This window comes from Rhinoderma darwinii, chromosome 8, assembly GCF_050947455.1.
Source record: "Rhinoderma darwinii isolate aRhiDar2 chromosome 8, aRhiDar2.hap1, whole genome shotgun sequence".
Taxonomy (NCBI): Eukaryota; Metazoa; Chordata; class Amphibia; order Anura; family Rhinodermatidae; genus Rhinoderma; species Rhinoderma darwinii.
The window spans coordinates 103,725,678-103,750,996 of NC_134694.1; the positions used below are offsets into that span (position 1 = coordinate 103,725,678).

General features: G+C 41.5%; 1 protein-coding gene across 4 annotated transcripts in view; it reads left to right on the top strand.

The window, feature by feature from the left end:
• Positions 1–25,025, top strand: part of DPF1 (double PHD fingers 1) — a 72,528-nt gene extending 47,503 nt beyond the window's left edge. For 2 of the 4 annotated variants that reach the window (XM_075836062.1, XM_075836064.1), the window contains exons 4-12: positions 11,196–11,323; positions 11,736–11,825; positions 12,985–13,063; positions 16,633–16,764; positions 19,391–19,441; positions 21,358–21,477; positions 22,516–22,628; positions 22,930–23,011; positions 24,777–25,025. In XM_075836062.1, coding sequence (XP_075692177.1) covers positions 11,196–11,323; positions 11,736–11,825; positions 12,985–13,063; positions 16,633–16,764; positions 19,391–19,441; positions 21,358–21,477; positions 22,516–22,628; positions 22,930–23,011; positions 24,777–24,847 — 866 coding nt within the window. In that variant the 3' untranslated portion in view covers positions 24,848–25,025. The remainder of the gene's footprint in view (positions 1–11,195; positions 11,324–11,735; positions 11,826–12,984; positions 13,064–16,632; positions 16,765–19,390; positions 19,442–21,357; positions 21,478–22,515; positions 22,629–22,929; positions 23,012–24,776) is intronic. The other 2 variants (XM_075836063.1, XM_075836065.1) reach the window with 2 other exon arrangements.
• Positions 25,026–25,319: the final 294 nt, after the last annotated feature.

Genomic DNA, 25,319 nt, shown 5'->3' on the forward strand with positions numbered 1-25,319 from the left:
TCGCAGCACAAGAAATCTACCTGAGTTGTGAAATATTTTTCCCATTGGTCATTATGCAGTATGCGACAGTGTATTTTTACGCTGCGGAAATACGAGTCAAATACACCATGTGTGACTGCACCCTTTTGGGGACCTGTCACCTGTCCTGACATGTCCCTTTTAGTAAATAATTTTATTCCCCATAAAATAAAAATTCTGGAGCATCTTTTCTTAGAATTGATGACTAGATTGACAACTGGATGTTATCAGTTGGGTGTATGTTCTGCACAGACTGACACTGTCCAATTAGTGCTGACAGAGTAAGGCCTCATTTACACGAACGTAATATATGCGCGTGCGACGCGCGTGCTTTGCACGCATGTCGTACGCACCTATATTAGTCAATGGGGCAGTTTAGACGATGCGTGAATTGGGCTCAGCGCGTGTGCGCAGAAAAAAACTCACGACATGTTCTATAATCGTGCGTTTTTCGCGCACTCACGCACCCATTGAAGTCAATGGGTGCGTGAAAACCACGCATGCCGCACGGAAGCACTTCCGTGCGAACTGCGTGATTCGCGCAAGAGCTGTCAAACTCCTGAATGTAAACAGAAAAGCACCACGTGCTTTTCTGTTTACAAACATCCAAACGGAGTGTCAAATTCGAGATGAGCGCACCGAACTTCACCGGGTTCGGCCAAACTCGTTTTGACCGAAACCGGTAAAAAATGTTCGGGTACGCGACGTCAGGAGACAGTCACTGTCCACGGTGCTGAAAGCGTTAAACTGGTTCAGCACCATGGACAGTGACTTCCGCTCCGAAAATCCATGAACCTGTAAAAAAAAAAAGACGTTCTGACTTACCGATAACTCCGGTCCGACCTCCCGGGATGACAGTTCAGTCCAAGTGACAGCTGCAGCCAATCACAGGCCAAGCACAGGCTGCAGCCAATCACAGGCTGCAGCGGTCTCATGGACTGCGGCGTCATCCTGGGAGGTGGGGCCGGATGACAAGAGAGGGACGCGTCACCAAGGCAACGGCCGGGAGCCCGGACTGGGGGAAGCAGGAAGTTCTTGGTAAGTATGAAAGTCTTTTTTTATTCACAGGTTGGTGTATATTGTGTTCGGCATTCACTGTCGAGGGTGCTGAAAGAGTTACTGCCGATCAGTTAGCTCTTTCAGCACCTTGGACAGTGACGGGCGTCGACTAGCCTCATCTCTATGATGGCGGCTGCGCGAAAATCACGCAGCCGCGCATCATACACGGATGACACACGGAGCTGCCAAGTGCCTTTTGCGCGCGCAAAACGCAGCGTTTTTTGCGCGCGCAAAACGCACACGCTCGTGTAAATCAGGCCTAAGACTGTGTAGGGACACACCCCTCTGACAAGGGAATGGTAACACCCAGTTGTCAATTTATTAATACATTTCAAGGAGGAATAACAGAGGAATGGCACAATGCAGCGTTCTAAGAAAACATGTTCCAAAAGTATTATAAGGCTGGGGGCTGTTTTTTTATGCTGATGACTTCTCTTGTGAATAGGTCATCAGTATATGATCAGTGGGGGGTCTGACACCCGGACCCCACACTGATCAGCTGTTTCGGCTGCTTCCCGGCACCGTAAGTTATGTAGGGTTTGTGCCGGAAGAAGATGGCTCTGGTCACAGCATAGCGGCTGTGCTCTGCTCCTATTCAAATGAATAGGAGCAGAGCATCAGTAACCCAGCACGTCGGCTATCTGGTGTACGGAGCCATCTGCGTCCGGCACTGACCCTGCATGGCAGCCGGAACAGCTGACCAGTGTGGGGTCCGGGTGGCCTGTGGATAGGTCATCAGTATAAAAAAACAACCCCCAGTCTGGGCAACCCCTTTAAGATTGTGTTTGGTCATTTAGTGCTTTTGGCTTGTGAGGTTGGTCATTTTAGCACAGTGGTCGATCAGTCTGATTTTAAGCTTGCACGGTCAGATGGAGGTCAGCAAGGGGATGGTCATTGTCAATGTCATCCAGTGAAGGTGCATGCTTTGAGGATGGTCAGTGTAAATAGAGGCTCGTCAGGGAGAGTGCCAGCTGGGGAGCAGCCAATTTTAGAGTCAATGGGAGGCTGGCAATAAAGGCTGGGAAGGTTTGTTATCAATGTGTGTGGGGTACAGCTGTTGTCTGTAAGAAAAATGTACAGATTACATTTCATGCCGTTTTAAGCTATTCTCACATTTCTTGTCTTCATACATTACTATCTTCGGAGTTAATCTATGGCAGTCCCTCTTTTAGGACCTTCATCCATTGGATAATGGCTACAAAGAGCGTCTCTCTTTCTCTGGAGGACTCGCAACATCCATTCATTACACAGACAGCCCATTGATTCCAGTGGGCAATGTGTAATGCTTCACTTCCCCTGCGGTGGCGCTGCAGGGGAATTGTACACTTCCTCACATCCCATTTTTTTTTTTTTTACAGTTTTATTTATTTTTTTACATCATCAACCAGTTGATGTTGTCTCTCCTGTGTATAAACCTTAATATTAGAGTAGTACAATGCCTTGCAGGTCTCTCCGAGTGCAAATCCTTTTAACACCGAGGGCAGTTATCAGGTGAACCATGTGGTAGGATCTATGTTTTTGGGGGTTCAAATATTTTACAATTAATGTCCTTCTCATTTTGATTGTGATATTTTCTTAAACCCTTTTATCCAAGTCTTATTTTCACTACCAGCTGCAAGTTCAAACCTTGTTGTGAGTATCAATAGGAGGTTGCTGGACATATCACTTTATTATTATCTGTTATTTTTATGGTTATATAGTGTCATCATGTTCTGCAGCCCTGTACAGTACATCTATCCCCGGTTTAACTTACAGTTTAATTTTTTCTATCTTTGACACTAAGGGTGTATTCACATTCAGCAGTAATCGTGCAGCAGATCGCAAAATCTATTTACATGCGGTTGTTGTGACAGATTTACTGCAATTGCAGTCACAATCTGGGATACAATAGGAACGCCGTCCATTTAAAAGCACAAGTGCAATTGAAAGGAAAACTGCAAGTAACGGTACATGGTTTTTGCTGCACCATTACTGCTGCATGGGAATATACCCTAATTGCCTTGGTCCAATTACATATGAAGTGTGGGAGAAAACCCTTGTGAATGCGGAAAATAACGTGGCCCTGGTCAGATTTGAACTCATGGCTCCAGACATAAGAATTTATTTATTTTTTTAAACCTTAATTTTTATTTGCATTTTTCCAATTTTACATAATAACAATTCAATACAACATTGAACATTAAACATTGAAAAACAAATTAACATTTGCCAAAATGTATCGACATCAATTATCCTACACCAAATAATGCCCATTAGAACGTCCATACAAGTAAGATGTTACAATTATTTTCGACACGGCCCACCCTCCGTCCCACCCATGCAAGTAGCCTAACTATACCTGGTATGGTCCCAATATCGTTCTCCCTAATACATCTAGGGAATTTCCAATGCTCCCAAAGAGCCACTAAGGTGTTCTCTTGCGCACCACGCTGTGTGTCTAAACGAGGACATCAATTCTCTGATCTGATCATCAAATTGAGTAACAATGAATCTTTTCCATTTGGCAAAAAAATGTGTTGTTTCCTTTTCTTTATGTCGTTCTGTTTCGAGGCGTTCTATATTCAAAAGCTGCTTCAGCTGTGTAGTCACCTCTGATATTGTTGGGAGTTCCCGAATCAGCCAGTTCTGCAATAAAAATCTTTTTGCCACCATGAGGACAGTATGTATTATTGAGGGCACACGTCTAGATATCGCCGCATCCTCCTCCTCAGGTGGTCTCACCTGATGGAACAGCAAACATTGTGGAGACATTGGTAGGGATGTTGCCCAGAATGTTGTTACAAACCTGCCCACTTCCCCCAAAAAATTTTGGGTAGCTGTACAGCTCCAAATCCCATGGTACATATCAGATTTGGCCAATTGACATTTAGGACAAGCAGTTATCCTATCCGGATTAGAGGCAGAAGCCGGGATGTTAAAACCATAAATAGCATTATGCATCATTTTGAAATACGACTCCCTCCATCTCTCATTTATAATTTCCTTTCGAACCGTCTTCCACCCTTTCGACATAAGAATTTTAACTACTGAGCCGCCATGCAACTCACTAGAGTGTTTTTATTATTATTATTATTATTATTATTATTATTATTATATATTGATTATTATTTATTACTCGATTGTTTTTGTACCTTCAGTTAAAAATACATTTTGTTATATGCTGGTCCTTACTAATACAATCTTTTTGACCATATACTTTATTAGAGAACTGTGGCTCCACTGGGTAATGATCGCCGCTGCAGTTTTTATGGCAGTTTTTGTAGCCAAACACAGGAGTGGATGCAAAAAAGAGGGGAAATATTAATCTTTTCTAGAGATTTTGCCTTCTTCAGTCCTGGAGATGGCACAAACATCTGCCACGAAAAATGCATGTGGGGTTTTAAAGATCTCTGCTTGTTGTTATTGAGTAGGAACAATCAATGTTTACTTCCAGTGGATAAAATTCTGTCCATGGTCATGTGATGGACACACAGGTGCTGGGATCAGCATGACCATGGACATTAAAGTATTAGGGTACGCTCACATGGATTAGTTTCGGCCGCAAACGGCCGAAAAAACGGCTGAGAGATTAAAAGCATAACGCCTCCAAACATCTGCCCATTGATTTCAATGGGCAAAACGGCGTTCTGTTCCGACAGGGCGTTTCTTTACGCGGCCCTTTTGAAAAAATGGCGCGTAAAAAGACAACCCGTAAAAAGAAGTGCGTGTTACTACTTGAGCCGTTTTTCATTGACTCTATAGAAAAACAGCTCCAAAAACGGCCGTAAAAAAATGCCGGGAAAAACGCGAGTTTGCTTAAAAATCTGCTGAAAATGGGGAGCTGTTTTCCCTTGAAAACTGCTCCGTATTTTCAGAAGTTTTTTAGTAAGCCTGTGAACATACCCTAAAACTTTGCTGCGACACAGGTAATGAAATTGAATGTGGTCACTAGGAATCCAAACCTGCTGCACTTCTGACGACTGTCGCGTCGCGATTATGGAAACTTGCGGGTGGCACAGCAACCACATTCAGTTTCAAAGTCGCCGTCTAGTCCTAGCATTACTAAATATTCTTTTAAAGCGGTATACAAGTTTCCGCTAGTAAAGGTTATTCTTTGTATAATGAAAAGTTATACATTTTTCCGTACTTTCTTTATCAATTCCACACAGTTTTCAAGATCTCTGCTGTCAGGAACCTTAATTGATGATCCTTAATTAAATAAATAATGAATGAATGAATTAATTAATTAATAGGAATCTTAGTTGATGACTTTTTGTGTATAAAAATCTGACCTGGTCATGTGGTGGACACACAGGTGCACGGCTCGTTACAGTCACAGTACAGTAATCAGATCTGTGTCTTGCAACGAACCGTACACCTGTGTGTCCATCACATGACCAGGACAGATTTTTATGCCCTGGGAGATAAAAGTTCCTATTGAATGACTGCACGCAGAAATCTTGAAAACCATGAAGAATTGATAAAGGAAGTATATTGGGAAATTATATTATACAAAAATGTTTACTTTATATGTTGAAAACGGAATATCTCTTTAAGAACATTGCTATAGATGACATTAGAGTATTAGGGTATGTGCACACACACTAATTACGTCCGTAATTGACGGACGTATTTCGGCCGCAAGTCCCGGACCGAACACAGTGCAGGGAGCCGGGCTCCTAGCATCATACTTATGTACGATGCTAGGAGTCCCTGCCTCTCCGTGGAACTGCTGTCCCGTACTGAAAACAAGATTACAGTACGGGACAGTTGTCCTGCAGCGAGGCAGGGACTCCTAGCATCGTACATAAGTATGATGCTAGGAGCCCGGCTCCCTGCACTGTGTTCGGTCCGGTACTTGCGGCCGAAATACGTCCGTCAATTACGGACGTAATTAGTGTGTGTGCACATACCCTTACTAGAGATCCTCACTACAGCATAAGTAGAGTTAATATAAGGTCTAATTCACATGAACATGTCCGTTTTGCACGTGTAAAAAAGGCAGCGTTTTTCTTGCGTTGCAGCTCCGTGTGACATCCGTGTAAGTGCGCGTCTGTGTTTTTTTACACGCGTATGTTATCGTACGTCACGTTTTTTACGCCAGCAAAAAAAACTGAGGGAGGTGTTTTTCTTTTTCTCATCATTTCTTTAGCAGCTGTTGCGTGAATCACGGACAGCACATGGATGCTGTCCGTGATTTTCAAGCACCCATTGGGTGTGTGATGCGCAAAAAACGCACAAGTATAGGACATGCAGTAAGTTTAACGCAGCGGACACACGCTGCGTGAAAAACACTCAATGTCTGAATGGCCCCATTGAATTGCATAGGTCCGTGTGACGTCCGTTTTTTTAACGCGCGTAACACGGACGTAAAATTTGCTCGTTTGAATAAGGCCTTAGAGTGTTAACAGTCTTACGGTTGACACGAGGGTAAGGCCTTATTCATGAGCGTATTTCACGTTGGTGTTACGCGCGTTAAAACAACGGATGTCACATGGACCTATGCAAATCAATGGGGCCATTCAGACATTGTGTTTTCCATGCAGTGTGTATCCGTTGCGTGAAACTCGCTGCATGTCCTATACTTGTGCGTTTTTGCGCATCACTCACCCATTGAAGTCAATGGGTGCGTGAAAATCACGGACAGCACACGGACGTCATCAGTGTGCTGTCCGTGATTCACGCAACAGTTGCTAAAGAAATGATGAGAAAAAGAATAACACCTCCTTCAGTTTTTTTTACACGGATGTCACACAGAACTGCAACACCAAAAAAAATGTTGCGTTTTTTTTTATGCACGCAAAATGGACAAGTTTGTGTGAATAAGGCCTTATACTAGAATATGAGTAGAAATTCCCTGCAGGGTATTACTAGAGCGGCTGCTCGACATCACATCTAGCGACTGCCTTTAGAGTAGTCCCTTTGTGTATTACTGGGAATACTATGAGATTATATTTGTCGATGTTGTCAGATCATTACTATTTTTATACGTATAGTCGTATTTACAATGAATTCCAATATATAGTAATGAGGAATAACGAGGGTGTTAATTGCAGTATAACTAATTCAGACATTACTAGGACTTCAGTCAGATTAGAGTGTAGTTCGTAATACTTCAGTCTGACAGTTTAATCAGGTAAGAGCATAGGGTGTAATAGAGCACCCTCCGGAAATGAGACCCTGTATATTTGGTAATGAGCCCACCATCCAGTCCTCTCGGTAGTATGATTTCTGCTCTTGCCTTAGAATATTCTTCGCAGCCATTACTTTGCCTAATTTAGTTTCGCATTTCGCACTACCCCCCTTTATCCCACCATTACTCCCAGACCCCTCCACCCTTTCTTTCCAGTCACCACCTCATTCCAGTTTCTCTGTCTCCCTCCGTCGCTCGTTATCCATTTCCTCCCCTATATTCCCCTTCATTATTTTCTTTACTGTTCTCTTTATATCCCATCTCCTCTTTCTGTTTCTCCGTTTCTTCCCTTCTTCACTTTTCCTCTTCCCTCCTCCCTTTCTCTTCCTCCCTTCCCCCGTTTTTTTTTCCTCTCACATTTTTCTTCAGTTTTTTTTTTAATTCAGCTATTCGGTAAATGAAAAAAGCAGTTGCCATGGAAACTATCAAACCACATGACCAGACGTATTAATGCTCTTTTTTTTTTGTATACTTGTCTGGAAAGAGAATGCAATTTCACTTCTCATATAAGAAACCAGTCCTACTGATCGAAATAAAAAAAAACCTGTATATATATATATATATATATATATATATATATATATATATAGCTATACATACATATATACACTCTTGCGCCACCAAAATTATTTACACTATAATGCAATATATCTTTTCAGTATAGTAGAATTGAACTTGGTTTGAGCAATGTCTGGGATCTTTTCACTGCAGCATAGAAGGGATACTGTAGCTGGAAAAATCTCGAATCCTGGGCTGCACTGAAATATCAAAAAATCTAGGCCAGAATTTGGTCCATGGGCCCAGGGACTAGGACTAATATTACTGAATCAGACTAGGACCCAAGAGAATAGTTGGCAATAGATTGGGAGATTGGTTGAAATTGTTCCCTTTACACCGACAGATATCTGCCAATAACGAGCGTCGATCGACATTGTTTATAAGTCGATCGGCGCTCGTTTAAAGGACCTTTTACACAGGCGAATACAAACTGTATGAGGACGAACGATCGTTAATACAATTGTTCAGTCCCAATATACTGTAGTTTGCATGTTGGCATCACGTCCCCTGTTTACGATTCTTTTTTAGACTTCATAAAAGGTGAGATCAGTCGAGAAGTGAGCGTTTGCTCATTAGTCGGCTGATCGCTGACGTGTTTACACGGGCCATAGGCTTCTTGTCTGATTATCGGCCCGTGTTAATGGGCCTATAGTCATTGATACACCCAATCGATTTTGGATTTGCCAGATATTAGATTACATTGGTGAATCCAGATTGATGTTTGGATCGGCAATTATTTTAATAAATTCGACAATCTTCTCGATTATTCTAAAGACTGGGCAAAATGGAACAAATAGCTTATCTCTACTTTTAATATAAGCTAGTATTAAGGCCATAGTTTTTGGCCATGTTTTCAAACAGGACGCTATTAGTAGGCCACAATTGTCAGCCTATAACCAGACTGGAAATCAAAGGCTGTTACTAGACTGGGGAGTCAAGGTCATGTTTAAGATTTTACAAATACTGAAACCGGCTTATAGCAGGGAAAACATGTCTCAAGGTCAGTCCGAGAAACCCGGGAATAGCATCACTTGATTAAACTGAAGAAAGAAGAAGGATCTTTACATACTCCACACCCTCTGCTGTGTCTGGGGTCAGCTGCTGCCACTAAAAACTGCAGATCCCATACAAACCTCCGGAGGAGCTCCACACGCCCTCCTCCGATACTGATTACTTGCCGCCTACACCCTGATTGGCTTTTTATGGCTAATTGCAGTACAGAAGTGTCTTTTTATGGCTTTAACTGTGCTAATGACAGTTAATGGATCTCCAAGCTCAATGTGTATAATATTGAGGGAGGGAGAAATTCCAGTATTATACCAAGACACAGATAAGAGGTATGCATGTACAGTCCCTGCTTTTCTCCAGTCCAGTTTTGGCTATATTGGCTGACAATTTTAGACCAATCTAATTGTTGCATTTAAAAAATATGTTTTAAAATAACAAAAATTGTTAAGAAACATAATGTGAGATCAGTGACGGAAAGTCATTATAAAAAGAGTTGACAAGTTTATATTCTGCAATTTTTTTTCTAAGTTTTGAATCCATATTTTTATTATATCCCAAAAACAGCAAATATACAGCCTTCAGTGTAGTCTGATTTGAAAAAATGGGATGTGTAGGGGATATTAATACTTTTTATGATCAAAATATTGCACAAAAAGATTTGACAAAATGTTGCAAAATGTATCTTTGATTAATTAATCCTTCTCTGTTCTCATAAAACAGCAAAAGGTTGATCATCGGTAGTGCAGAGAATGGGAATGTTTCTTCGAACTGTTTTTGAGACATCTTGGCTTGAGACTCTGTACACACTTCTTTAGCTCTACAACTAATGATTTCTTCAGCTATATGCGTCTGCATTTCTCTACACCCACCACTTGCAGGTCAGCAAAGCCAACAATCTGATCCGCCTTGTCTTCCAATATCCTCTGTCTCTATAATGGCATCTTGTATTGTGCCATACATCCCTTGAACTCTATTTTATTTTTTTATTTGCAATAATCCAAAATTCTGTGTTGGTTCAAGGAGTTGTCCAGTTTATAAAACCCATTTCATACACCCTGTTTGGGAATTCTAAGTAAATAGAGGGGGTTCTCTGTTAAGGATCCTCATCCCTTGTCCAGAGTGGACAGCAGCTACAAAGGGCGTCTTTTGCTCTGGAGGACACAGGCATCCCATTGATCTGAATGTGTATTATGTAATGCTTAATTTCTCCTGTGGTGGCACTGCAGAGTAATTGAACACTTACTGACAGGTTTCCCCACAGATTACAGCTGATCGCTGGGGTCCCAGCAGGGGGACACTTTGTGATCAGCTTATTATCTAATTTCTGGCCAAAGTGTGTGCCAGGAGACGGTTTCAATGTCATACTTTGATCCATGGGATCTGTTGCTAAGTCCGAGGTTCCATTACAAGATCATACATAGAACTACGGAATCTGACAATGGACCACATTATGAGCCAAGTAAACTGTTGCTTATGCATTAAACTCAATAAAAAAAAACATCTCTATGCAGAGGATTCGGATCTGTGTATCAGGAGTCAATACTAGTATTTTCTATAACGATAACATCAATTTATTGTAGACATTTTTCATCATGTTGGAAAGTCTATTTGTGTAATTTTGAGGGATTATAATTGTTGGAAACCCTCAATATTTTCTCATACATGGTCTGATTTTTGGCCCAATCGTCTCAAACATATATGGCCACATACCTGATCATATTAAATGCTCATATTGCCTCAATAGTTACTTTGGTAGAACAGCTGGACCTGGTGAATCTTGTGTAGGTAACCATTGCGGAATTGGTTTCTTAGATATATTTTGTTTTTCATGATTGATTTGGTATTCCACCGTTGGCCTCTTGTACTAGTTACAGATTCATACCAGTTTTTTAATATACAAATCAATATGGCAGCATGGAGGTTCAGTAGTTCAACTTGAACAGTTCAACATCTGCATGGATTTTGTATGTTCTCTCCGTGTTTGCATGGGTTTCCTCCAGGTTCTCCAGTATCCTCCCACAACCCAAAAAGTTACTGACCTCCTATGAAAATTACCCGATTTTTGTGTGGTAGGCAAACTAGATTGTGTGCCCTACAAGGAACATGGACTGATGTGAATGACTACATTCTGTGTACAATGCTGTGGAATATATGTTGGCTCTATATAAGCAATAGTAGATAAGTAAATACAGTTGCCGAGCCCATTTTTCTTATTCGTTAGCTTTTTAAGTTGTGAAGTGCACAGTTGACTACCTGTCACTAGCTTCTTGTCTTTGACAGCTCAAGGTTACCATAAGTGTAAACTGATCTTCAACGTTGATCCTCAACAGGCTCAAACCTCTTCACTTTGGGGCTCAATCATGTTTTATTTTTGTTTTAGATTATGAAGTTCCTATGAAAAAGGAAAGCAGTTTACCAGAGGGGCCTGTCTTAGAAGCCTTACTGTGTGCAGAGACCGTGGACAAGAAGTTGGAGCTCAAAGAGGAGGAGATAGTTAGTGACTGTCCGGTAAGATCAACATGTTGGATATCCATTCGTTGTTCAGAAGAAGGTCTTCAGTCATCCCATCATAAAGCCGCCTAATGTATTATCATTAGTGGTCCATTGTTAAATGTCCATGTATCCCTCTATTCTACGATTCTACATAACTATTCACATGGTGTCCAAGTTACCTTCGTCCGCATTTCTCCTTCATCAACCCCAATATAAGTCATCTGTATGTTCATACCAATGTAAAATAATGACCTGTAGAAATATGGAAGACAGAAGTATGGTGTTCTTCTAGTATTCGGCATCTAAACTGTCCTCAATCTTGGTTCTTTTTTCATCCACTTGTCCAACACCAATCTTTCTCCATCTATGGACATGTACAGTGAATTGTAGGGAAGGGAAATTTTAAGTTTGGTTCCCATGTTTCCAGAAGACACAGGTGGGAGATGTCCCACACGAAGTTGAGGGTGAAGACCTGGAAGATGACACTCCAAAACGCAAGAACAGAGCAAAAGGAAAGGTAAAAAAACTGTTGCAGTTGTAAGATTAAAAAGGTTAGATAGGAATTTAAAGTGGCAGAAAATGTGCAATTAACATTTATGATACGTTACATGAAGCAAAAAGTTGTATTTGAGGGTAGAAGACATTTCATGACGAATCTTGGAAGACATGGGTGATGTAACGGGGTTAAAAGGAACTTGGAAGTGTCTATATATTGGAAATCCATTAATGAGCTGTAATGGACATTTTAAGACATAGTTGCAGAAAGTATGCATTTATGGTGCCATCCCTAATTATTTAAGAATTCTGCATGTCCAATTCTGCATGTTCTGCATGAGTCAAGACGCAGAAAATGTGACTAGACACTAACCGTGCACATAAGTACAACCAATTAATTTTTCATAGTACGACCAAAAGTGAGCCTCTGTGTGTGCTTTATGGCAGCTGCAATTAATGGGAGTTAATGGACAGAAAAGTGTCCATAGATTATTACAGTCTCCAGTAAGTACTTCCCCTCTCCATGAGACCAGAGGGTGGCAGGGTAGGTACATACAGTTCCTAATCTGTGTGTGTGTGTGTGTGTGTGTGTATGTGTGTGTGTGTATAGTGTTGCTTTCTTGGCTTATATGCCCTTGCAGTATAAAACAGCTGCTATTAAATCCTACACCCTCCCTTGATATTGAGATGCCTCTGCTGACTTCGTCCTAGTCTACACAGAAAAGCTGAAAGTGAGCTGCAGAAAACTAGGAAATATAGGCCTATAGTGTGTTCTCTGAAAACTGGAGTAATAATTATTAATAAAAAAAATAAATTAAAAAAATAACACCAAAAATAAATACGTTTGAATATTTTTATTCATCATGGATCGTAAAAGTGACATGTACATGTATTTATCAATCTGACAAGTTAACAATAAAATGATCGAGCATGCATAAAAATAATTTTGTGGGCCACTTGCCATGTGAAATTATTGAACACTGCTGAAAATTATATGAATAAGTTGTATTTTTTAACCAAAAATATTGGATTTATGGGCAGCCTTAATCATGTTAGTATTATCTAGACATTTCCAATCCAGCTCAGTATTTTGCAGTCGGTGAGAGCTGTTTTGGGACAGTTATCATTTGCTTTTTTAAGAAAGATTGGATGGTCCTCTAATAGATTTTACTTTTCCTTAGGCCTGTGGAATTGGGGGCATGAAAAAAAGACAGGATCCTTCAGCATTAGAAGATCGAGACAAACCCTACGTCTGTGACAGTAAGTGGCACCCCAATATTTGATGTTCCAAAATCATCTGACCTCAGCTGTCATGTGTACAGGGTGGGCCATTTATATGGATACACCCAAATAAAATGGGAATGGTTGGTGATATTAACTTCCTGTTTGTGGCACATTAGTATATGGGAGGGGGGAAACTTTTCAAGCTGGGTGTTGACCATGGCGGCCATTTTGAAGTCGGACATTTTGTATCCAACTTTAGTTTTTTCAATGGGAAGAGGGTCATGTGACACATCAAACTTATCGAGAATTTCACAAGAAAAACAATGGTGAGCTTGGTTTTAACGTTACTTTATTCTTTCATGAGTTATTTACAAGTTTCTGACCACTTATAAAATGTTCAAAGGGCTGCCCATTGTGTTGGATTGTCAATGCAACCCTCTTCTCCCACTCTTCACACACTGATAGCAACACCGCAGAAGAAATGCTAGCACAGGCTTCCAGTATCCGTAGTTTCAGTTGCTGCACATCTCGTATCTTCACAGCATAGAGAATTGCCTTCAGATGACCCCAAAGATAAAAGTCTAAGGGGGTCAGATCGGGAGGCATTTCTTCTGCGGTATTGCTATCAGTGTGTGAAGAGTGGGAGAAGAGGGTTGCATTGACAATCCAACACAATGGGCAGTACTTTGAACACATTTTATAAGTGGTCAGAAACTTGTAAATAACTCATGAAAGAATAAAGTAACGTTAAAACCAAGCACACCATTGTTTTTCTTGTGAAATTCTCGATAAGTTTGATGTGTCACATGACCCTCTTCCCATTGAAAAAACTAAAGTTGGATACAAAATGGCCGACTTCAAAATGGCCGCCATGGTCAACACCCAGCTTGAAACGTTTCCCCCCTCCCATATACTAATGAGCCACAAACAGGAAGTTAATATCACCAACCATTCCCATTTTATTTAGGTGTATCCATATAAATGGCCCACCCTGTAAGTATTTCGCTGAAGATTTATTTACAGTAAAGAACGCACCAAATTTTTTCATTTTCCATGACCACTTTGGAGGAGATCCACATGGGATTACAATCATCTCTGTGGTCTCTTCAAGTCTCATTTAGGCATAAAGTTATTCCTGTTTTGTTGTAAAGATTTGTCTTGTCTCTTGTACTAGTTGTCATTGTGCCATAGTAATGGCCCATGTGACATAGCACTATTGGGGTAGATTTTAGGCGGCCCGGTAACAGGCCCCCACCCCCCCCACCCCCACCCCCATACCCACACTCCATATTTTAGGATTTAGAAGGTTTAATGTTGAGTTAACATTTGATCTTCTTTTAATAAAGTAAAAAAAAAAAATGAGGAATTTATTGTCACAGCCTTTAGAAGGCGGGTGAGTGGACAACATTGGCTAAATTTAGGCTTGAACTTATGGCTAAGTCGGGTATATGATTTCTTTGTTAGTAAAATGTTTGATTTATTTTAATGTTTTAAAACTATGAAAACCTTTGATGCCTTTTTTATGTAATGTAGGATTTTTTGCATAGTAATAATTTTTCTAATATAGTTTTATTGCAAAGGTTGTTTTGTTTTAGCACTGCAGCTTCTATGTATCCAATATATATAGTAGCTGCATGAAGCCGCTGTAAGCCAATTCCGTCAGTCAGCTGGACTGACGGGTCGGCTATAAGAGGCTCCTGTGTGCCCCTGACACACAACCCAACCCAAATACTGATCAAATCTAAGGGGATCACTTTTATTAAATAAAAAGTAATTTTAATGGCAAAAAAAAGTTTGGTTGTGTAACTTTTTTAACAAATCTTTATGGAACGTTATTTATTAATGTATTTTTATCTCACTAGGCAGAGCCTATTATGTTTTATTTTTTTGGAAGCCCTTAGGGACTTTGTTAGGACCCCAATTGGCAAAGCAACTTATCAGCAACACGTGATCGCATTGCGGGGACTGCCAATGGGTGACAAGGGTGGACCCCTCTCTTTATCTAAGTGCTTAGGTGCTGACATCCCGTGGTAATGGCCTGGCTCTAAAATAATTATAATACTGGCCATTACCAAAGGATGACAGCTGGTAGTTGCTGCACACTCCCATAGGTGATGACGTGTGCACAGCTCCCGAGCCTGCGCCATTAATGTCCTGTACATTTACGGCATGGTGCGGGAAGTACTTTACATCTGTGCCAAAAAATGTACAGCATGGTGGCAGAGGGGTTAAATTTTGAGTCAATTTGTGGCAAAATCCGCATGTATTACATTATTGTATGGTGGACAGCATATTCTTGATATTGTATTGTGTATTCTTGTCCATGTATACACACATGTACTGCTATATTAATATCTTTAGGGGACAAGATATAAACATGTAGTGGTGTATTAATATGGGAAATGTGCACATGTGGAGGTGCATTATTATGGAGGATCCTACAAAAAGAGGCCCAATGGATTTTCCGCATGCATACCATGAAACCGGCGGGTCTCAATGAACAGATATCGTTCAATTGCTTCCTCTGAATTGGTCGCTGTGACCTTGCATTGGGTGAAATATGCTGCTACACCTTGTCAATTATCCCTGTTTTGTATCAATTGCCCCATTGTCATTTTAGTACACGGACCTTCCTCCCACCTCTCTCTGTGAGACCCTTTGTGGTGACCTGTGTCGCTAGAGGATGCTTTTCAGTGGTCCCTCTGATCATATCTAGCGAATGGCCAAAAACCCCCCTTTCCCCTTGGAGATACACACGGCGATCGAGTGTACCATATCTACTGGTTCCAGGATCGCTGTGTTTTCCATTATTAGGATGACACACACAGCGATCGAGTATGCCACTACATGGGCTCATGATCGCTGGGTTCCCGTTTTGGGTCCTCTCCCTAGCTACATATCTCAGGCCAGTGGTACATGGCCGCCTTGTGATCCCTGGTTACTAGGGACGCTGTTGTGGTCCTCCCCCCTGCAGTGACAGCGAACGCCCGGGGGCCGGCCCTGACCTTGGCCGCGTCATGTGCGTGGCTCGTTACGGATTGGCTGCCTGGCCGCCGCGTCACTTCGGGGAGGGAGGGGCCAGTACTACATATGTCCGGCATCTCACTCGGCTCGTGTTCGACCAGCTGACTAGTGTCGTGCACGAGCCGGGTGAATGTTATGAGACACGCAATAGGTGTCTCCCGGCCATACAATCAAATATAGATGTGTTGAAATCACATCAGTGTGACCCCTGTTGAAGCACCGTGAATACTAGCGGTGCGGAAACGCGTAGGGACACGTGTTAGTGGCACGGATTGACCAGGTGTTATATTATAATACAGATAGGGGGAATCGTTGCATGGCAGCATGTGGTGCTAACAACAGTACCCTCAATCGCTCCTCCTTCTGTATGGTCTACCGTGCTTACGCCTTTACAGTACATTTGGCTATCTAGCCCAATTTTAGTAAGGTTTTCTATAATAAAAATCGTATTTTAATCGTTCATATAGGCAGTGATACCATTATTATATTAGGGGCACAAAAGTTGTATACTAATGTTTATCGTGTGCTAGTATTATTATTGTATATTATATAATATCATAATTCCTTTTTTTTTTTTCCAGTCTGCGGGAAGAGATATAAGAATCGTCCCGGCCTCAGCTACCACTACACCCATACTCACCTGGCTGAGGAAGAAGGAGAAGAGAATGCTGAGAGATATCTAATCCCTTTCCATAGGAAAAATAACCACAAACGTAAGTACCATGAATTTTCAACTTTACTGCATAGAGGAATTATGGTTCTGATGCTAAGTGAAGTGGATTTAGATACTATTTAGGTACCTTAGATACTATGTTTTATCACAGATAGATTTATGTACCATCTCCAAATTGTCAAAGAGACATCAGAGGACAAGTCAAGGACGTTAGGTGGTAGTGCGTCTCGAACAAGTATATCCTCGCTATATCCAATCTATGTTATACCTTATTAATAATTTTCTTGAGTTTTTACCTACATCCAAAAAGATTCCCTGCCACCTCGACAATTGTCTCCCTTAAAACTATTAACTTTTTGGAGGGAATCTAAATTATGGCACCCACTGAACCCCTCATTCAAAGGTAGGAGCCTCCCTCCCGGCTGGTAAGGTTAGAGGGATCAGGGCAGCTTTCTTATAAAGGAGTTATAGATCCATTCAGGTGATTCCTCTAAGGCTGGGTTCACACAGAGTTTTTTTGACGAATTTTTTGGCGCGGAAACCGCTCCGCAAAACTTGCCAAAAAACCGCTGAAAATGCCTCCCATTGATTTCAATGGGAGGCGGGGGCGGTTTTCTCCCGCAAACGGTAAATCCCGCTCGCGGGAGAAAGAAGGGACATGCCCTATCTTCGCGCGATTACGCCTCTGACTTCCCATTGGCATCAGTGTACTATAGTATTTGTTTGCCATTTTAGATCTTTTATGTTATATTTCTGGGGCTGTTGGGGAAATATTTCACAGTGTTTTATGCCCGCGGCCCTCAATGGCCTGCGGGCCAAAAACGCTAAGAAAATCGGCGTGCAGGCAGAGGAAAATCTGCCTCAAACTTCCAAATGGAATTTTGAGGCAGATTTTCCGCCTGCAAAAAACTCTGTGTGAACATAGCCTAAGCCAGTGGTCCGTGAACTAAGACTCTCCAACTGTCGGTAAACTTCAACTTACAACATGGCGGTAGTTGTATGCCACGCCCCTTTCCAGTAAGCCACGCTTAACAATATTTCTACACCAGTTTTTTGGTGTAGAAATGTCGCAAACAGCCACAAAAAGGAACAAACAGATCCAACTTTGGAGTTATTTCCACCTCTCGCAACACTTTTTTTTTTTTACATTCTTAAAAAGTCAAACTCACTATAATTTACGCCAGAAACTCGCATCAATTCTAGCTGGCTCCTCGCTGGCGTAGATTTAATTTAGTGGCGCACAGACAGCCGAAGGAGTAACAAATTTATTACAAAGCGTATGCCTCTTAGTAAAGTTGCTGCATCTTACTCCAGCTTGATTCTTATTAAGCAAGGATTTTCCGCAACGGATTCAGCTGCAGAGAATCGGCAGCATAATACACTAGCAGCAAAGTGGATGGGATTTGAACAAATTTCATCCACACGCTGCGTAAATGATAAGCGGAAAAAACGCTCAGAAATCGACTTGCGATGCGTTTTATTTAATCTGCAGCATGTCAACTGTATTTGTGTAATCGCTGCGTTTTTTTGCGAATTTTCCCCATTCAATTCCATTTTGTGGTGGAAAAGCTGCGCAAAAATCGCAACTCAGAAAGAAGAAAAAAATCTTATACTTACCCAGAATTCTGTGTTTCTTTGTCCAGGCCGGCCTCCTGGAATGACATTTCATCCCATGTGACCGCTGCAGCCAATCACAGGCTGCAGCGGTCACATGGGATGAAACGTCATCCCAGGAGGCTGGTCTGCCGGATGGAAGAGGGACTACATGAGTATAAACCTTTATTTTTGTATGTGCAGTTTTACGCAGCGGACATTGCGGACGAAAATACTGCACCACAATTTGGCGACCAGGGCGGATATGATGCATTCTTTTACGTAGCGTATCCGCCCTGTGTGAACATACCCTTACTATAAAAAAATCACTGTGATATGCATTGGTAAGCTTGAAATTCTCATCAAAATCGCTCCAGTCAAGCGATTCTTTTTCTCGCTACCTGCTGGGATTGTAGAGCTGCACACTTGTAAGGAGCGATTTTGATGAGATTTTTTAAGCTAACAAATGTCTAGGTCTAGCCCCAGCTTTAATATGTATCGTTAATGACCCCCAAATTCACACAACGACTGTGCGATAATTATTAACGATTGAAAACACGTCCCATAAAAATGGTTGGATTTGGTTGATTGTTCCTTATGGTTTAATGTTCCGTCCAGGGATACGATGTAAGGATATACAGAACGTTATGTATCCAGGGCGGATACATTTCTATAGACGGATTATTTCCAGGCGTCTGTAGAATACGCCGCTGATTCCTTTAGCTCTGCTGTAGAAGTTTCTATAGTATTGCAGAGATGGTTTCTGGCTTTATATAAGCACAGATTTTTCCATCCCCCCATTTCTATGTCTGTTTCTCTAATTGAAACAATAAATCAGGGAGAGATGTATTAAATCCATGCTGCATGTTTTTGGCGGTCCCTCAGATGCAGACAGTTGCTATGGAAACAGAGGAGTGACAGGGGTAGGTTATCAGTTTGGGTGATGGCAATGCCCCCTCCCTCCCAGCTTCCCTAAAATAATCATACCACCCACTTAACCCCTTACGTGCCTCTCTCTGTAACAGCCGTGGCATTTCCGCACAGTTCTGACTTCAACATTTTTTGCCTCTCAGACTTCTACAAAGAGCTGAACTGGGTGCCGGAGATGCAGCCGCGACATACAGGTGAGAACTCGGGTCTGCCGGGCCAAACAGAAAAAGTTTTACTTCCACCGACCCCTGTTGTATTAAACAGATTATCATAATTATTTTTTTTTTTAATGTGTATTCAAAGGTTATGTTTAATGGAAAGTGATATCATTTTACAATATAGTTTCCGTATAAATTCCTCACGGTTTTCAAGTTCTCTGCTTGCTGTCAGTCAATAGGAATATTCATTGTTTTCTTAAAGGGGATAAAATCTGTGTCATGTGATGGACACAGAGTAGCAAGGCTCGTTACAGTACAGTTATTAGAATTGTGTCTTGTAACGAGCAATGCACCTGTGTGTCCATCATATATGATCGGGATAGATTTTTATCCGCTGGAAGTAAGAAATGAAGATTCCAATTCACTGACAGCAAGCAGATACCTGGAGACCATGAGGAATTGATGATCAACAAGTGTTTTACTTTCATGACACTACAGAAGCCACAAACACGCTTGTGTCACGATCTATCTGCGCACTTCTCTATAAGGGTGGCTTCACACCCAGTGTTTTTAGGAAAAATGTTATGTTTTTTTGTCGTGTTTTTTTTTAGTCAATGGGGACATATAAAACGCACTACAAACATGTCATTTTTTAGATGGCGTTTATTTTATTTCTGTCTTGCATTTTTGGGTCAGTGTCGTTTTTTTTTTTGCCTCTTCAAGAAAACGCAAGGGTCAATGTATGTTGCGTTTGTTTATGGTGTTTTGTTTTATTTCATTTTTCCAGAAGAAATCATATTTTACACACTATTTACAATGTGAAAAAAAAACACATTAAAAAACGCAGGCAGTAAAACACACTGATGCAAAAAACGCCATAAATTGCGTGAACCATTATACAAAAAAAACAAACGTTTTCTCAGCTGCGTTTTTGGGCCAAAATAAACACTACATTGTGTGTGGAGGCCTAAGGCCCTGTTCACACAGAGTATTTTGCCAAGCTTTTTGGAGCGGAAACTGCTCCGCAAAACCGTCAAAAACCGGCCAAAAATGCCTCCCATTGATTTCAATGGGAGGCGGGGGCGGTTTTCTCCCGCGAGCGGTGAAACCGCCTCACGGGAGAAAGAAGGGACATGCCCTATCTTCGCGCGGTTACGCCTCTGACCTCCCATTGACCCATGGAATAGGTGGACACTTCATTTATTGCGGGTATAGACTTGTAGATATTTCTGTGGTGCGTCTGCAATCTGATGAGGATTAGTTAGAGGAAGAGATTCCTGGAAAGTAAAGAAGATATACAGTACAATATATATACATTTCCTTGGCCATACAAATATTATACCGCATGTATTTGCCCACTCATTACAGTAACTGATCTTGGCGTTTTATTATACAACCCCATTTACACTTTTGTGGTGAACCCAAAAGTCTGGGTGAGAAACAAATCAGTAAATCCAGTGGCCGCATCTGTCACAGGTATCAATAATGACAGCTGAGGCCAAAGTAGCAAATCCAGGAAGCGAGCCAGAATAAAACCAAACGGACATAATACAAGCCATAGGGGACCTCCGGGCCGCAAGAAGCTGCCAGGGCACACTGGGGGGCATGGGAAAACAACACTGAGGCTTATACGAGGTACTCAGGAACAAGTCACTGAGTCCTCATAGCAATCCGGCGCAACTGATACGGTTGAGGAACAAGTCACTGCGTCCTCGTAGCGATCCGGTGCAACTGATATGGTTTTGTTGTGTCATACAGATACATAAGATACTGTAAATCATCTAACCTGCAGATACACTACAAACATAGCGTGAGACGGATAAAGGAATATTAAAGTTATTAATAAAAAAAAAGAGAAAAAAAACTAGTAGTTCTAACTATGAAATGTGGGATGAATTGCTGAACACGTCTCCCAAGAACATTGAACTCATCCTCTCTTTACTGCATTACAGTAAAGAAAGCTCCCGACGGCTCCGTCATTGCCAATGGCTATTGTGACTTCTGTCTAGGAGGGGCCAAGAAGACAGGGTGTCCAGAGGACCTGATCTCCTGTGCTGACTGTGGTCGTTCTGGTAAGATGAGAGTAGAAGAGTCCTTCTTCTAGGGACTCTGAACAGAAATGTGGTTCCTTGTGTACTATAGTATTTGTTTGCCATTTTAGATCTTTTATGTTATATTTCTGGGGCTGTTGGGGACATATAGGACTAGTAAAAATTCAGCAAAAGTTTTTACTGCAGATGCATTTGGTCTTTAGACTTTAAAACCCCAGGAGAGTTTTTGAGATACCCAAACCAACCGATCCGGCACCAACAATCATTCCATAATCAGTCACTCATTCTAGTGTTAGGTCTTAACAACAGATGAACCTCTTTGATCACATCTTGGTGTTTTATGCACCGCCACATCGTTGGCTGATTAGGTTTACAGTAATGAGCAGGTGTAGAGGTGGACCTAATAAGGTGGCCTACAAGAGCAGGGCATAACTTGTGGGGGGCTGGCGGGGCATGTGCCCCATGTTCATGGTGCCAGGAACCTATTCTGTTTTATTCATGGGATTATACAACATACTAACTAATCATGACCAAGCTGAAATACCTAATCATTTATTAGACACGACACCTTATTGGGTGGAAAATATTGGCCACGGCCTTCATTATTAAACTTTTGAAAACATAGCAAACCATAATAAAGAACTTTACTTTTAAAACTCAAGAGTTCAGCCATCGACCCGAACCCAAACATCAAGTCACTGACATAGTCCACCCACATAGTGGGTAACTTTACCCCCAATCGGTGCATGTCGCCTCATGGAGGCGACATGGGCCCCATCCCACCAACGGCCAACTTTACCATGGCTTTCAAATTAAGGTTAAATATATCCAAACTAATTTCAGGAAGGTGCACCACATCTTCAAAATAAAGTCCGGCCTCACCACCCTCTAAGTCAATGTTTCTGAAAGCGAAGTCCCACGCTCTTTAGATAAAAGTCTAGGGCGGCAAACTGAACCTTTGTCTCTGGTGAAGGAAAGCCTAGCCACGACTCCGTATAAGTGTATGACCCCCATTCATTCCTGTTATTTTACCATTACTAAAATTCTCTTCTCTTGTAGGTCACCCCTCGTGTCTACAGTTCACGGTCAATATGACAGCCGCTGTTAGGACTTACCGCTGGCAGTGCATTGAGTGCAAGTCCTGTATTCTATGTGGAACTTCGGAAAATGATGTGAGTGTATTATATGATATTATAGTTTTAGGTGCAGCATTTATAAATATTCATGTATTATTCTCCGAACTTATGGTCCATACCGTTGAAGTTCAGTCGTTACATATATACATTGTACAGAGAATCAGCCCATGAGCCTTTGCTTCAGTCTGTATTTAGGGTTTATGGCTTTTACGTTTACACTTTGTATTGCTGTTTTTTTGTATATTTATGTTTATTTTTTGGGTTAGGGTCCTCAAATAGCTTTTTTTTTCAGATGGTCACTAATGAATGAGTACCGCTAACCTTTCTCCTTCCACAGGACCAGCTGCTGTTTTGTGATGACTGTGACCGAGGGTATCATATGTATTGTCTGAGCCCACCAATGTCAGAGCCCCCTGAAGGTGAGTAACATTTCCTACTGACGGCATGCATTTTGAAAAGTACCATTGGTCGGGGTGTCGTGGAAATTAGTGGATGAGTAGCGGATAAAGATACATATGATCTTTGCACATTCTGAAATTTGATTTCACAATTCGTACTATACTTTGGACCAGATTCCAATGATTGAGGAACAGCTACGTTTTGTTATAAATGACACATCAATCTAAATTGATGGACAAATTTCTCCAAAATTTGACTTGTTTGTCATATTTCCAAAAGCTCAATTTATTCTGCATGATCTCCACTTTGATATGTTATTCAGTCCTTCAAGACTTCTCTTGTGCTGCACATATTTGTAAAGATACTCTCTTCCATACGCTCAATCAGTAAGGCCCTATTCTCACTGGCTTCACGACTTTTGTTTATAATGGAAGTCATGATGCTGTGACAGATCCGTTATTCGATCGATCAAAACGGTCACCGACGGACCCCATTGACTAATAATAGGTTCCAGTATTTTTGACAGCAAGACTAGTGCTGCATGCTTCGCTATTCTTGTCAAAAGGGACAGTACCCCGTCAGAGGCTCTGAACGCTAGTGTGAACAGAGCCTAACTGTCGACAACACTTATCGACACATTAAGTCACTTTCTGTATGTATTCAGTTTCTACACTGATCCAATAGATATACGGTCAGGCGTTTATCCTACTTGTGACTTGAGCCCGGTGTATTAATCCTATATTGTTGTTTGTCATTTTGGAGACTTGTGGACCGGCAACTTGCTCAGATGTCTCCACCAACGTATAATATACTGTATAAATAATGGTATTTTACTATATAGGTTTCAGGCTACATAGTGAATTTTTGGTTTCATTCCCGAATGAGAATATGTCATATTATACATGTGTTATAGGACATGTTGGCTGAAATCAGTGATTAAATATAAGGTCGCAGTTACTTTTTCACATAGTTAATGTGACTCCTGGATATATATATATTTTTTCATAAAAGGGTTATCCGGACCTTTAAAAATTGATGTCCTATCCTTAGGCTATACTCACACGACCGGGTGTCAGATCAGCGATGAAAAACTGTCGTTTTTCATGGTCGATTTGCAGACGTGCGGGACCCGTTTTCACGGATCCCTCATAGACTTGAGTCTATTAAGGGATCCGAGAAAACGGGCAAAAATAGTCCTATTTATTCCCGGGCCGTTCACACGGTCCGTTGAAAAAAACCCCAAAAAACCGGCCGTGTGAATAGTCCCATAGACATGCAATGATTTTAACGCAGCCGTGAGACGGCCATTAGAAAAAACATCAAATCATCCCTATCGTCTGAATAGGGCCTTAGGACAGGCCATCAATATTAGGGTCCGACTTGGCACTCCCGCCGATCAGCTATTTGAAGGGGCTGATCTTTTAGTAGCAACTGTGCTTTGTATTGCACATCTCAGTCCCAGTCACGTGAATAGGACTGAGCTGCAATATCAGGCACAGCCACTACTAAAAGTAGGGACCTGTGCTTACTAAATAATGAAGGGGACGTGGTGCTCACCGGAGCGCAGCGGCCCCTTTAAACACTTAATCGGAACCTCACCGATCTAAAACCCATGAAATAAATGATGTAATTACTCAGACCCCCTTTGTCTAATATTACAGTGTTACATATATGCTATACAGATGCTACACACCTTGTAAGGGGCAAATACCTTTTCAGTTTCACTGTTTAAAAAAATCTAAAAAAAAATGAGCTGCTCCCATGAACAGGATTTTCATTTTTCAGGTAGCTGGAGTTGTCACTTGTGCCTGAGACAACTGAAGGAGAAAGCATCGGCCTACATCACATTGACCTAGAGCTATTGACCCCCTGGAGGACAAAGATCACTGATGCCCTCAGACGGGTCTTGCTTTTTCCCAGAATCCTCTGCTTCTCTCATTTCAGCACTATGGTCCTCCCCTCTGCTCAGCGTCCTGAGCGGTGTAAAGTAGTTTTATTGGTTCGGCTGTGTATTAATACTATGAAGTACTTGCATTTTGCTCCTATTTATTTCTCTGCTACTCTCTTCTAAATCTCTGATAATCGCCCGTTCCCTCCTGACCCGCGAGTCCACTACAGGCTGCGGCCCAAAGAGTTCGACCATCGAGTCGTCCTAAGACGTTTACGCTACGATATGGATCTTGAGTATTTTTGTGTTCCTTACTTTACAGATCCGCACCTTTGAAATCATTTTCTACGCGGTTGTCCTGTTCACATCAGCAATTCACGCCTGATGACCATTATTATTAGGACAGTAAAATTCCTTTAATCCGGCATTAATGGGACTGA